General features: G+C 43.8%; 1 protein-coding gene across 1 annotated transcript in view; it reads left to right on the top strand.

Annotated features, from left to right (window-relative positions):
- The window catches only part of LOC306765344 (sodium channel protein type 4 subunit alpha B-like), a 93,337-nt gene that overhangs the window by 49,645 nt on the left and 29,002 nt on the right, over nt 1-14,690 (top strand). The window contains exons 13-16 of the mRNA XM_079252762.1: nt 10,446-10,684; nt 12,425-12,496; nt 12,578-12,679; nt 12,789-13,145. Of these exons, the coding sequence (XP_079108888.1) occupies nt 10,446-10,684; nt 12,425-12,496; nt 12,578-12,679; nt 12,789-13,145 (770 nt within the window). The remainder of the gene's footprint in view (nt 1-10,445; nt 10,685-12,424; nt 12,497-12,577; nt 12,680-12,788; nt 13,146-14,690) is intronic.

Raw genomic sequence — 14,690 nt, 5'->3', positions numbered from 1 at the left:
TTACTATAACCAACAAGTTGCTGGATTCTGGATTAAGGTTCTTTGGACCATTTCTCCTTACAAAACAACTCCAGTTAGGCAGGTTTGATGGTTGTCGACCATGGACAACCCGCTTTAAATCATCCCACAGGTTTCAATAATATTCAGGTCTGGGGACTGGGATGGCCATTCCAGAACATTGTACTTGGTCCTTTGCATAAATGCCTGAGTAGATTTTGAGCAAAGCTTTGGGTCATTGTCTTGTTGAAATATCCAACCCCGAAGCAACTTCATTTTTGTTACTGATTGTTGGACTTTGTTCTCAAGAATCTGCTGATACTGAGTTGAATCCATGCGACCCTCAACTTTAACAAGATTGCCAGTACCAGAACTGGCCACACAGCCCCACAACATGATCGATCCCCCTCCAAATTTTACTGTGGGTAGCAAACGCTTTTCTTGAAATGCTGTTTTCTTTTCCCGCCACACATAACCCCGCTTTTTATGAGCAAATAACTCAATTTTTGTCTCGTCAGTCCAAAGCACCTTACTCCAAAATGAAGCAGGCTTCTCCAGATGTGTTTTGGCATACCTACACCAGGCCCTTTTGTGGTGAGGATGCAGAAAAGGCTTCTTCCGCATCACTCTCCTATACAGCTTCTCCTTGTGCAAAGTGCATTGAATAGTGGACCGGTGCACAGTGACTCCATCTGCAGAAAGATGATGTTGTAGTTCTTTGATGGTAGTCTGGGAGTTGTTTTTGACCATTCTCACCATCCGTCCCTTTTGTTTCTCTGATATTTTTGTTGGCCTACCAATTCTAGCTTCAACAAGAACTGTTTTTGTGGTCTTCCAGTATTGCACAATGTTTCTAACAGTGGAAACCGACAATTGAAATCTTGAAATAGCTTTTCGTAGCCTTCTCCTAAACTATGATGTTCCACAATCTTTTGTTTCATGTCATTTGAGAGCTGCTTTGAGGCCCCCATGGTGACACTCTTCAGAGAATGTTCAAAGAGAGATACAAGGTGCATTTAGCCACCTTAAATGCCATTTCCCTTTATTGGATGATTGATTCAAGGCTTGAACCCTGGGTTCCAATTAAGCACTGATAGGACCTTATAGGTATTAAAATCAAAGGTCAAGGGTGCCCATATTTCTGCACATGTGTAATTATATGTTGATGTATTGCATATTTTCTGTTTGTACAATAAACCTGGTTTAACATTTGAATTGTTACTGTGTCCATCAGTCTTTTGATAAGTCAAAATGAAGTGGACAACCTTTAATACTGAATGATTTGTGGATAAGAATAACGCAAATTTTCAGGGGTGCTAAAACGTTTTCATACCACTGTATTTCAGTTTTGCAAACTAAGAATTTCTTAAGGATTGGCAGCAGGCATGATGTCACAACAGTTGTAGGGAAGATCTACGATTAAGGTTTGAACCCTCTGGCCCACAGTCTTATTTAACCTCCAGGCCATGAACATTCAAATAAAAAAATTGCTATGGAATATGATTTTTGAAAAGTTGTCTTTATTTTTCACCTTGAATGAAACACTTTGTCTTGTTTTTGCTAATTTTCTCCACATTGGTTTGGAACCCTGGAGACTTGTCTTACTTATGCAGTTTTTCAGACTTTGCTCATTGCAGCACAGCTGAAGGTGATAAAGTAAACAAAGACATTCGGTATGGCCTTTCTTTGTTAAATAATTTGCAAAAAGACTTTGCTGACACCAGTTATGCTAATTTAGTTAGTAATAAACAGACGCTGCTGGTTGAAAAACTCAGCTGGGAGCAATCATATAACTTGACACAGTGTGAATGGAAGCAGCTTCAATAAAAAGTTAAGTTCCACCATTAATTTATGTAAAACTTGCTGGTTTCAAAGCAGCACAGATCAGAGTTAGATGCTCTAACAATAGTGTCTCTATTTGTACATGGAAGTTGTGATACCCTGCCACAAAGGTACAGACTTAAAGATGTTAGTGTTATATGGCTACAATGTACCGGACACTGAAAACTGGTGCAAACAGCAAGATAATCTGCAGGGCATGCTGGGAAGCTCCCCACACCAATGCCTAACAGGTTACAATACATTGGTAGGTTAATATGCAAGTTTGCCTGTGATTTATTAGTTGTAGTGCAATAAATATGTTTTCTATAGTTCTGATGAAAATAAACAGGTTTTGATTTAAAAGTGTCCTGAACTGCAACTCTTTGGCATGCTACTCCTTAGTTTCATCATGAAATTTTTCAGTTTTTCATGTTGAATTTCAAGTTCAATGGCCGCAGTCATAAGTTAAAGCATTAAACTTTATGAACTAGTGGATGTAAACAGCAACATATAGCAAACAACAGCAGCTTTGTCTGGTGCATCTCTCTAGCAGAAAGGAACATCTTAACTCACCATCACTTTCAAATCAGGTTGTGTTATAAAATCCCTGTTGTGGTTTAAAGCAACTGATCATCAATAACCCCAAAACTTCCTGTTTTTGTTGTCTGTGCGACAGTGTCTCTGTATTCAGAGCCATAAAAATTAACCACCAAACCTGTTTATTAATACAGGTTCTGTATGAGTGTGTGGTGAAGGTTGTTCTGGGTACTGACATTGTATATTGAATCAAAACAGATTTCCATTGATTAATATCATGATTTTATTTTGCTCTTTTCCGAGAATGGATCTCTTCTCCCTAGATAAAATTTGCCATAACTTGCCACACATTAATCCTCCTGTTTAGGGTGTTGACAGGACTGTATTCTATGCACGTCATTCTTTCAGACACCTGGTCTTTGCTTCTCCATGCATGATGAGTATGAGAATGAACATTCGTCGCTTATAGGCTTTGCCGACCTTTCTTCGTTCAGAATGACCTCACTTGGCTGTTTTTTGTCTAAAGAAACTGAGTAATAATTCTCAAGTAAGTGCTTTTTTCTTATCCCCCTCATCCGAACCATCCAGCACCCCTGCTGCAGGACTACTAGGTTGCTCTGCCCTGAGAGGGTTCCTGGGGATGGGGCTGCCTACTGCCACCAGCAGGACAGCTCATTGTTTTGTAAGGAGTTCCCTTTTACTTAGCTGTGCCACCCTAGAAACCCCTCTCTCCCATGCTCCTGCTCTGGCAGCCTCTTTCCTCTGCATCATCTTGGGCAGAAATGTGGCCATCTACATGGTGGACAGCCTCAGTTCTGCTCTCTGTTGGACTTGAGGCCCTCTTTGCCTCTTATTCTTGGAGAAACTGCTGTTGCATTTGCACGATCATTCAACCCAACTAACCCCTGTTTAGTACACACACATACATACATACATGCACACCCCTCCAAGCATATGCATACATACATACACATACACATATAACTTCTTGTTGTGTACATGTGTTCAAGGTTTTTACAGTTCTATTTCATCTAGGCTATCACATGTGGATTTATCCCACACATGCATTAAAACTTCACTCCGTGCCCTCTTACTGGACCCCCAACTTGGAATATAAACGGGGTTGAGACTGGACAATTGACTCCCACTTTTCTTCACCAATATTACTACAACTCTGAAGGTCTACATTTAGGAATTATGTCCAGCAGTGTCTACTAGGGCCCAGCCTTCCACACTGGTTATATTCTCAGCACAATCTTAATGGGGAATATGAAGGCTACCTGGGTGCCTTGGAACTGGGCTTGTCAGCCATCTTCAGTATTAAGACTACACAGCATGTTTATTGACTGCCCTGTCCACCCTTCTGCTAAGGATCAGCCAACAGCTTGTTTCACTGACTGTCTGCACAGGTATGCCTATCAAGCCTCTGCAGCAGCAACCAGCAGCATCACACTACGGTCCTATGGTATCACCAAGATAGTGGAGGAGCCTGAACTTCTCCCTGATAGGGCCAAAGATGTTGCCAGTGAACCTTTGTGCAGCTACAGCTGTGGCCACAGCCCATATTGCTGCATGGCAGAAGATGGACCGGGCTGTTCAGACCTAATTTCCAGTCCTTACTCAACATCAGGTAAAGACAGAGGTGCCCTGTAGCAGCGAGCACGCCCTGCCCTACACCATACCTCGCCATAACTCAACCAAACTATAGATTCACATGGATACCCCAAACTGAGTGAGCTTGTCGCCACTAGCTTGTCAGTTAGCAGGTGTCATTTTCTCACTGCGAGAAAGCCCCACACACAGGTACACATAGAGTGTTGTCCCTATCGCACACACTGGCTGTTCTGGTTCCTCATGACCCAATGAATCCTGCTGATAGTGCAAAAGCAGTGTTTTGTCCTCAGGCTGCAAACAGTGTCTGAATTCCCCAACTATCTGTAAGCAAAAGCCCAGACGTTCTGCTATGCTTGCCCCAAACACCCCCACTTTAACGACAGGCCAGTTTCTGACTGCATCCACTTTGGCGGAATCCATTTCGAGTTGATCGGCAGATAAGCGGAGACCCAAAAAGGAAACTGTGTAGGAATGAAACTGACACTTCTCTGCTTTTACAAACAAGTGGTTCTGGAGCAAGCGTTGAAGTACCTTTTGAACGTGTTCTACATGTTCAGCCTCAGACTTGGAAAAAAACAAAATATCATCCAGGTAGATGAAAAATTTATTCAACAAGTCCTCAAGTACATCATGATCAAGTTCTGAAAAACAGCAGGAGCGTTGCTAAGACTGCATGGCATGACCAGATACTTGTCGTGTACAATGGGTGTATTGAATGCAGTCTTCCACTCGTCCCCATCTCTGATACGGATCAGATGATCAGCATTGCCTAGATCAAGCTTGGTGAAAATAGTTGCCCCTTGGAGTTCAAATGCAGAAGACATAAGCGGAAGTGGGTAACTATTCTAAACAGTGATTTGGTTAAGACCACGAAAGTCTATATAAGGGTGTAAACCGCCATCCTTCTTGCTGACAAAAAAGAATCCAGCACCAGCAGGAGAAGAAGGTGGGCAGATGAGTCCTGCAGCCTGAGCTTCATCTAAGTATTTCTGCATGGCTTCATGCTCTGGAGCCGAGAGTGAATGCAAACGTCCTCGAGGAGTTGTTCCAGGGAGCAGATTGATAGCACAGTCATACGGTCTGTGAGGCGGAAGTGAGGTAGCTTTGGCTTTACTGAACACTTCTTTCAGATCAAGGTAAATGTCAGGAACACCAGAAAGATCTAACAAATCCTCCTCCTTGGTGACAAACTGACCGGAAACAGTAGGGGCAGCACGCAGACAAGTATTAAGACATTGGTTGCCCCATCCAATGATCCTCCCTGTAGACCAATCAATATGGGGGTTGTGTTTCTTTAACCATTGAGCCCCAAGAACAGGCAATTGTTTGGATCTGATGACGTGAAATTTTATCTCCGCATGATGATTGTCAATGGAGACATGAACAGGGTTAGTCAGAGCAGAGCATGAATGAATAACATGATCAAGTGCCTTCACCTGCACAGGTTGAGATAGGGGTTGTAAAGGAATGTTCAAAGAACTCTTCTTGATCCATGACTTCTGTGTCAGAATCAATGAAAGCCAAAACTGGCAAGACCTGATTTGGTAAATAAAGCTGAACGGTGGTTAATGGACGGACGTTGTCGTGGGACATAGATCGGCTCAACAGCAACCCCTTCATGGCTGCTGAGCCCGTCCATTTGCTGGACAGGAAAAAACTGACTAGCCTCACCACAATACAGACAAAGATGGTTTTTAAATCTGCAATCTTGTTCTTCTTGGCTCAAGCACGTATGACCAATTAACATCGGTTCAGGTTGATTATTCCCCTGTGAGCCTGGAGTGCGTATAGACTCCTGTGTGAGTTTGGGAAAAGGTGGAGCTTCGTGGCGTGACCGGTCTGGTGTGTAGGGAACATAACCTACTGGGTTCAATCATGGGTCTGTCGATCCATATACTTAAGTTGATCAAACCATTTAAATCTGCAGTGAGTTCCTGAGCAGCCAACTCATCTTTAATCCTTTCTGACACTTCCTTCAGGTAAATGGTGTGCAGGGCAGATTCATTCCAATAACAATCGACAGCGAGTGTGCGAAAAGCAATAGCATATATTCTGCTACTGACCTGGATCACGGAGAGACAGTTGCAAGAAGCATAGCCATTCAGGTTTGGCTGGATCAAAAGTATGACGGAGTTCCTCATAGAAATGCTTAAGGCTCGCACAAACTGGGGAATGATGTGACCACTCTGAAGTGCCCCACTGTTGAGCTGGACCAGACAGGAGCAAGATGACAAAAGCCACCTTGGACTCCTCTGTGGGGAAAAAGAAGGACGCAGATTGAAATGGAGTTCACACTGGACTACAGAAGGTCTACAATCGGCAGGATCACCCATATAACGTTCCGGTGGGCTTATCTGGGGTTCAGAAACAACGTGCACTGTAGAAGTGGTGGCTTGTGGAACCGTTGGTGAAGTGACTGCTGATCTCAGGTCCACAAGTTGCTTTGTGAGTTCCTGTAAGGTGTTAGATATGTCTTTTAATGTTCCGTGATAAACCGCAAAAGATCTCTCCACCTGAGCCTTCCAATCAGAAGCACTGGCTGAGTCCATCTTTGTAAACAGATTATGCTGTAACGGCTGCTGAATATTGGATTCAAGACCAGTGCTGCTTGATTAACAATATATTTAATAGTGGTGATCTTGTAGAAACTCCGGGAATGAAGGATTGCCAGGAAAAACTGCCAAACAGAGAAGACCGGATGCCAACGTGGTTTGTTCTAGAAGTAGAGTGGAGTCAATATGCTGAAGGGAAATTGTATAATTCTGGATACACTCACGTGTGAGCTGAAGAAGAATCTGGAATGGAAAGAGAAGTCCAGGTCCTGAGCAAGGTTTGAGCAATCGCAGAGGGACCAGAGGCAGAGAGCAGGGTCAGGATCAGATCCAGATCCAGAGCAGGTCAGATCAGTCCAGGAGGGCCAAAGGCAGGGAGCAGCTACAAAAAACAGGCCAGAGACAGGAGTTAATGCTGGTTTGCAGATAATCTGGCAGAGAACTGAGGGTTGCATGGTGTTTAAGAAGGGAGTGAAAGAGGTGAAGAGGATTGGAGTTTATTGATGATGATTGCAGTGAGTAGGAAGCATGCCCAAATAAGGCAGGAGTCAGTGTGGTAGACCAGAATCATGATAGTATTTCTGCTGTGAAGTTGGTCTTTCTAACAGTTTGTTATGCTCCGTTATGGAGCCCTTGTGTATGAGGTGGGGAACTACAGGTTTTGGCTTCACTTTTAACTGCCGGAGGTTGCTGCTTGGCCCACACACACCTGCTCTCCATCAAAGAGGTGTACATTCCTGGTATCCTGAACAGAGGAGCAGACATTATGTCAAGGGGAAGAATTTCTGGTTTATCTGACCGACTGAGAAAACCCCCTGTTTGGGATGGACACATTTGCACACCACCCATGACCCCAAATGCTGCTGTATGCTTCCTCTTGTCCTATTGACCTCTCTAATTCAGGAGAAGGATAGGAACCATAGTTTTCACCGGCGCAAAGTGGTTCCCATGCCTGCAATAGGTGCTATCAGGTCTGCTTTTACAGCATCCATGTCGGGATGCACTCTATTCAGGCAGGCAGAATGATCAGGAGCTCCTACCAAAACGTCAATGTGTCTGAGCCTGGGTGCCTAGAAGGGCTTGGGCTGTCCCAGGAGGTTGTATGCACAATGCAGAATGGAAAAGTCACTGCGATTACATAGTCTTAGTTGTCCAAGTGATCATATCTTCAGCACTTGGGTCTTCAAAAGGGACTAATTCCACTGTCCTGTGTTCCCTCCTTATTCCAGACACTGACAGAAAGAAATTTGACCTTTCATACCAAATTATGTTGCAACCATTTCATCAGGTCATGACCATTTTGATGACAGATCTCTGTTCGGTCACCCTCTGGTTAAATGCTTCCTAAAAGGGGTGCTCATACACAATCCTGTGTAACGTGCTCTGGACCCTCAGTGGGATCTAGCTTTGGTTTTACACATGTTGATTAAAGCATGTGTAAAGCCGTCACCTGATTGTGGTGGAGGGGTTTGTTTGTCCTGAAGATCCTAGAAGCTATGTTGGTAGGGTCACCCATGGCAAACAGTTGTCTAGGTGAGGGACCAGAAAAAGTGTGGCTCAAAGACTAAAATATGACTACGAGCATTGGCGGAAATGTTCCCTTGCCCGAACATGGGTTACCAGGGCCCCCTCTCTGGAGCCAGGCGGCTGGGTCTGCTGGGAACTTCTGGCAGAGTCCCCGGTCAGAGCAAGCTTCAACTCCCACCTTCAGCAGAGCTTTGAACATGTCCCGAGTGAGGCGGGGGACATTGAGTCCGAATGGGCTGTGTTCCGTGCCTCTATTGTTGAGGCGGCCAGCCGGAGCTGTGGCTGTAAGGTCGTTGATGCCTGTCGTGGCAGTAATCCCAGATGGTGGACACCTGCAGCAAAGCTGTCAAGCTGAAGGAGTCCTATCGGGCCTTCTTGGCCTGTGGGACTCTGGAGGCAGCTGATGGGTACCGACAGGCTAAGCGGCATGCGGCTTCGGCTTTTACCAAGGCAAAAACTCGGGCTTGGTAGGAGTTCGGCGAGGCCATGGAGAAAGATTTCTGGACAGCTTTGAGGCAATTCTGATCAACAATCCAGCGGCTTGTGAACCAGCAGTTCTCCATCAATACTGTGTACAGTGGAGATGGGGAACTGCTCCTCAGCCTCCCTGGTAAGGTCTATTAAGGGGTCCTGGAGAGGAGGGTCCGCCAGATAGTCGAATCCCGGATTGAGGAGGAGCAGTGTGGTTTTCGTCCTGGTCGCGGAACAGTGGACCAGCTCTATACCCTCTTTGGGATCCTGGAGGGGGCATGGCAGTTTGCCCAACCAGTCTACATGTGCTTTGTGGACCTGGAGAAGGCATTTGACCGTGTCCCCCGGGGACTCCTGTGGGGGGTACTCCGGGAGTATGGGGTACCGGACCCCCTTGTACAAGCCGTCCGGTCCCTGTACGACAGGTGTCAGAGCTTGGTCCACATTGCCGGTAGTAAGTCGTATAGTTTCCGGTGAGGGTTGGACTCCACCAAGGTTGCATTTTATCAACGATCCCATTCATAACTTATATGGACAGAATTTCTAGGCGCAGCCGAGGTGTTGAGGGGATCCGACTTGGTGGCCTCAGGATTGGGCCTCTGCTTTTTGCGGATGACGTGGTCCTGTTGGCTTCATCTGTTTGTGATCTCCAGCTCTCACTTGAGCAATTCGCAGCCGAGTGTAAAGCGGCTGGGATGAGTATCAGCACCTCCAAATCTGAGACCATGATCCTCAGCCGGAATAGGGTGGATTGCCCTCTCTGGGTCGGGAGTCAGGTCCTGCCTCAAGTGGAGAAGTTTAAATATCTCGGGGTCTTGTTCACGAGTGAGGGAAGGATGGAGTGTGAGATCAACAGATGGATTGGTGCGGCGTCTGCAGTAATATGGACTCTGTGCCGGTCTGTCGTGGTGAAGAAGTAGCTGAGCCAGAAGGCGAAGCTCTCGATTTACCAGTCGATCTACGTTCCTACCCTCACGTATGGTCATGAGCTGTGGGTCGTGACAGAAAGAAGGAGATCTCGTATACAGGCGGCTAAAATGAGTTTCCTCCGCAGGGTGGCCGGGCTCTCCCTTAGAGATAGGGTGAGGAGCTCGGTCATCCGGGAGGAGATCAGAGTAGAGCCGCTGCTCCTCCGCATCGAGAGGAACCAGTTGAGGTGGCTCGGGCATCTGGTCAGGATGCCTCCTGGACCTCCCTGGTGAGGTGTTCCAGGCACATCCCTCTGGGAGGAGACCCCGGGGAAGACCCAGGACACGCTGGAGGGATTATATCTCTCGACTGGCCTGGGAACACCTCGGGATCCCCCCGCAGAGTTGGCAAATGTGGCTGGAGAGAGGGAAGTCTGGGCTTCCCTGCTTAGGCTGCTGCCCCCACGACCCGACTCCGGATAAGTGGCAGAAGATGGATGGATGGATGCTGATTAAAGCTCCATTTGTGCCTTTAGATCAGATCCTGGTATGACACACTTATTTCAAAGGAAATTGTTGTCCAACGGCTTGGTTTTAACTTTCACACCTGCCTGTTAATCAGCTATTGCTTTGGTTTAGGTGTGTTGTACCAGGGAAACCCTAAAAACAGCAGGAGGGTAACTCTGAAGCACTGGAGTTGGTGAGCCTTGATGTGTATCTTATAGAAGCAAGTAAAGGTGTTGTTGACATGTTTATCTTAATGCTTCTTTCAGATTTAGCTGTGGACAGACTGGAAAGGATCACGTTTTTCATGCTAAGGTCAACTTCCCGTAACCCTAACCCCCCATCTTTTGCATCTTCCCCCCATATTTTTGACCAGATATTACAAGTTTTTTTTAAACATCTTCATAACCTCTTATTTGTTGGTTAAAGTGCTTTGGCTGCTGCTTGTTGATGCTGGTTTAGCACCCAGAGTTTTACAGAAAATACAATTTTTCTAAGCGGTTCTGTGTTTCAGGCTTTGAGGATGACCAGAGACCATGTCCTCCATGTTGGTATGGCTTTGCTGATATTGTCCTGAAGTGGAACTGTTGTGGCTGTTGGCGGTGGCTGAAACAGCTGCTTTACACCATCGTCATGGATCCCTTTGTTGACCTCACCATCACCATCTGCATTGTCCTCAACACTGTTTTCATGGCCATGGAGCATTATCCAATGACTGGAGAGTTTGAAGAACTATTGAGCATCGGAAACCTGGTCAGTGATGAAGATGAGTTTCAGAGTTGTATATATTCAGTGAGGATATTTTCAAACCTTAGTCATAACCAACATTCATATTCTTTCATTGTTGCAAGTGATAAGTAATAAGACAGCCCATGGCTAAGTCAACACTGAATAAAAAATGTAATCAAGTAACAAATAACCCATTTTACAAATCCGCTGAGTATATAAAATTGACAATTTAACTAGCTGAACATTGTGCAAAACATATCAGCGATGCAGCTGTAGAGCAAATGGTGAAAGAAAGCACTGCTGACTGAAATTCATGTACAATGAGCTTTCTCTCTATGGTCACTGTCAACTTTTCATTTTTCAATAAAGCGTATACAAACTTGCAATATTCATTAGAAGCTATACTCAGAGGCTATTAAATTACAGCATTGCCCAAAAATGTTGTGGTTTATGTAACATGAAAACATACTTACAAATGCATTTCCTTTTGAAAACATACATTTAAACCTGTTTATAGCAGTTAAACAGATTTGAAAACCTTCTTCTAACTTGCAGCATTGTAAATTAGACAGAACAGAGAGGGTAACCCTGAATAAGCTGAGAGCTGTAAAGGATAACAGCAGATGTGCCCTCCACACATTCCTTAAGGAGCAAGGGAGCAGCAGTCTCTTCCCATTGCTATGCTGCAGACATGCACATGTGGTTTTATTGTTGTTTTTAGTGTTATTTTATTTGGATCTGGGCAGTGGTATGTTTGCACTGCTAAAATGTCACAGAAGAAATGTTCCTTTGGCTGTGAAGGGAAGCTACATTTGTTAACATTTCCCACTGAAACAATGACTAGACAGGAATGGGTGGAGTTTGTCTTTGGGAGCAGCCACAGAGTTTTTATTTGTGACCAGCTCTTCACTGCAGACTGCTGGATAAACAAGGTCCAGCATGACTCAATTTGCTACCAGGGTTCTGCTGAAAGGAGGGTCTGTTCCTACAATCAAGGACCACATTTCCCATCCTGAGACACAAGCTGGAAGTACAACCAAATTACTAAAAAAAAAAAAGTTGGTTTTGTTTTGACAAACAGTCCCAGCAGTTGACCAATCAGATGCAGCCTGCAGCATGGGAAGGCGGGGCTTAGGACCGAGCCTTCTCTTTGTGATTGTTTCTGGCAGATCTGAGAGGATCAATAAAAAATTAATGAAGGGGTTTGTGAAAAATGCTTTATTTTTTAAGTCCCTTCTGAACTTGCATATTAAAATAAGTTAGTCTGTATAATAGAGAACAGCAAAACAGCCTGCCAGTTCTGTACCATCTGTAAAGTCTCACCATTCATGTTGCGAGACCTCACATAAGAACATGGAGCCAAGATAAACATCACTGTGCTGAATGAAGATGACTGGTTTGATCTGGACTGGAAAGCACCTTTTCCTTTCCGACCAGTGTTCACCAGTTGGGTTGGGAATGTGGTAATAAAGCAGTGTAGGAGGAACCAGTGTATTCATGTTGAGTGGAGAATCATTGCAACTTGCTCAGGTTACCTGGTTTACAAAATGGATGAACAGCTTGCATTAACTGTTAATGTATCTGTCATGATTTCCGCAACAAATGTCCTCCCCAGGTAAATGCACACACCTGTTCTCATCCGGTGATAAAATACACCATTTGCCTTATTAATTCATTTCCATCTTAAACATCATAAAACCATGCAGTTTGTTTCTTCCAAATCAGTGAGTTAGAGTTCTTTGAACCCTGACCTCTGACCCCTAGGTCTTCACTGGAATCTTTACAGCTGAGATGGTCCTCAAACTTCTGGCTATGGACCCATATTACTACTTCCAGGTCTGAATTCTTGTTTGTTAGATTACTGTGTCTGATGGCAGCTTTTCCGTCTATGAAATGGCCTTGTTGTTGTGGTTACAGGTAGGCTGGAATATCTTTGACAGCATCATCGTCACCATGAGTCTGGTTGAGCTTGGACTGGCTAATGTTCAGGGTCTTTCGGTGCTGCGCTCCTTCCGTCTGGTGAGTGCATCACTTTTATTATCAACATCATGTGACCAGAAACTGTTAGATTACTGGACACCTGTTTCTTCACCTGTAACCTCCGCTGACTTTTTGTCCACTTGATCAGATGCGAGTGTTTAAGCTGGCCAAATCATGGCCAACCCTCAACATGCTGATAAAGATCATTGGAAACTCTGTGGGGGCTCTGGGGAATCTGACTCTGGTCCTCGCCATCATCGTCTTCATCTTCGCTGTTGTTGGCATGCAGCTGTTTGGGAAGAACTACAAGGACTGTGTCTGTCGTATTTCAGAGGACTGTGAGCTTCCTCGCTGGCACATGGATGACTTCTTCCACTCCTTCCTTATCATCTTCAGGATCTTGTGTGGAGAATGGATCGAGACCATGTGGGACTGCATGGAGGTGTCGGGTCAGGCCATGTGTCTCATCGTTTTCATGATGGTCATGGTCATTGGAAACCTGGTGGTAAGTTTCTGCAGTCAGGTGGTTTCTGATCTGAGTCGGGTGTCAACAGATATTATAGCTTCAGTCAGTTGTCAAAAAATGTTTAAGCCTCCTGTTATGTTGTGGGTCAAGTTGAGTTCTGCAGTAACTGCAGACTGGAAGGAAGACCAGAGAGCAGGGAGGTACAGTAATAATTTTTACCAGAAATAAAAGCATCAGCTTCTACATGCTGGCAGAAGAGAGAAATGGGTGACTCTGACAATGTTTTTTAGATTCTAAAATCCAGTTTTTTGTTGCATTTCTGACTTGTGGAATAAAATTCAGCTCAGAGTCAAATAAAACATCCAGATTTATCACACTGAGAGGGATGGAAACCTTGCAGTCTGCATGAAATGATCTCCATCTTGTTTTCAGGACCGATAATTAAAACCTCAGTTTTGTCCTGGTTGAGCTGTAAGAAATTCTCTGCCATCCGTGACTTCATATCTAAAATACAGTTTGAAAGGGTGTGAACTGGCTCATCAGGAGATACGGCAATGTAAAGCTGCGTATCATCAGCATAGCTGTGAACATTAGCTAAAGTCGTTCCTCTTTATAAAAATGGAGACAAACATGAAATTTCCAATTACAGGCCAGTGTCTTTCCTTCCCCAATTTTCCAAAATTTTAGAAAAAGTATTTGTTAGTAGACTAAACAAATTCTTACACATCGAAAATATTTTAACCAACTGTCAGTATGGTTTTAGGCCAAACCATTCAACAGCATTGGCAATAATGGAATTAACTGAAAAAATAGCAAAAGAAATAGATGATAAAAATGTCTTGCAAAAAGCATTTGATGTGATAAATCACCAACGGCTATTGTGGAAACTCAATAAATACGGAATAAGAGGGATCGCCCATAAATGGATCACCAGTTATTTAGAAAATAGAAAACAATATGTTCAAATTAATGATACAGAATCAGATTTGTGTGACATAAATTGGGGGGTACTTCAAGGTTCAATTTTGGGTCCAATTTTGTTCACATTGTATATGAATAATTTTCCAAGTGCATCAAAACTATTACTGAGTATATTGTTTGCGGATGATTCCACACTATTCTATTCAGGGCAAAACATGCAGGAAATAATGAAAGTCATAAATGAAGAACTCAAAAAATAAAACTTTGGTTTGATCAAAATAAATTAGTTTTAAATATAAATAAAACTAATTTTATTCTGTTCAATGATAAAAAGAAAAATATAGATATATCTATAAAAATCGATGGGATGGAAAGTCAAAGGGTGCAGGAAACAAAGTTTTTAGTAATTATTATTGATGAGGATCTCAGTTGAAAGCCACATATAAATTTTACTAAAGGAAAAATAGCTAAATCCACAGCAGTGTTACATAAAGTTAAACCATTTCTGAATCATTCAGCATTACTCTCTTTATATAATACACTGATTATACCATATCTAATTTATTGCTCAGAAATTTGGGGAAAGACCTGTAAAACATAAACACAGCCTCTGTTCATTCTACAATAAGGGCTTTGAGAACTATTAACAATAGTAGATATAGA

The sequence above is a fragment of the Telmatherina bonti genome (assembly GCF_933228915.1).
Source record: "Telmatherina bonti genome assembly, chromosome: 14".
NCBI lineage: Eukaryota > Metazoa > Chordata > Actinopteri > Atheriniformes > Telmatherinidae > Telmatherina > Telmatherina bonti.
This window is presented reverse-complemented; position numbering and strand designations above follow the sequence as displayed.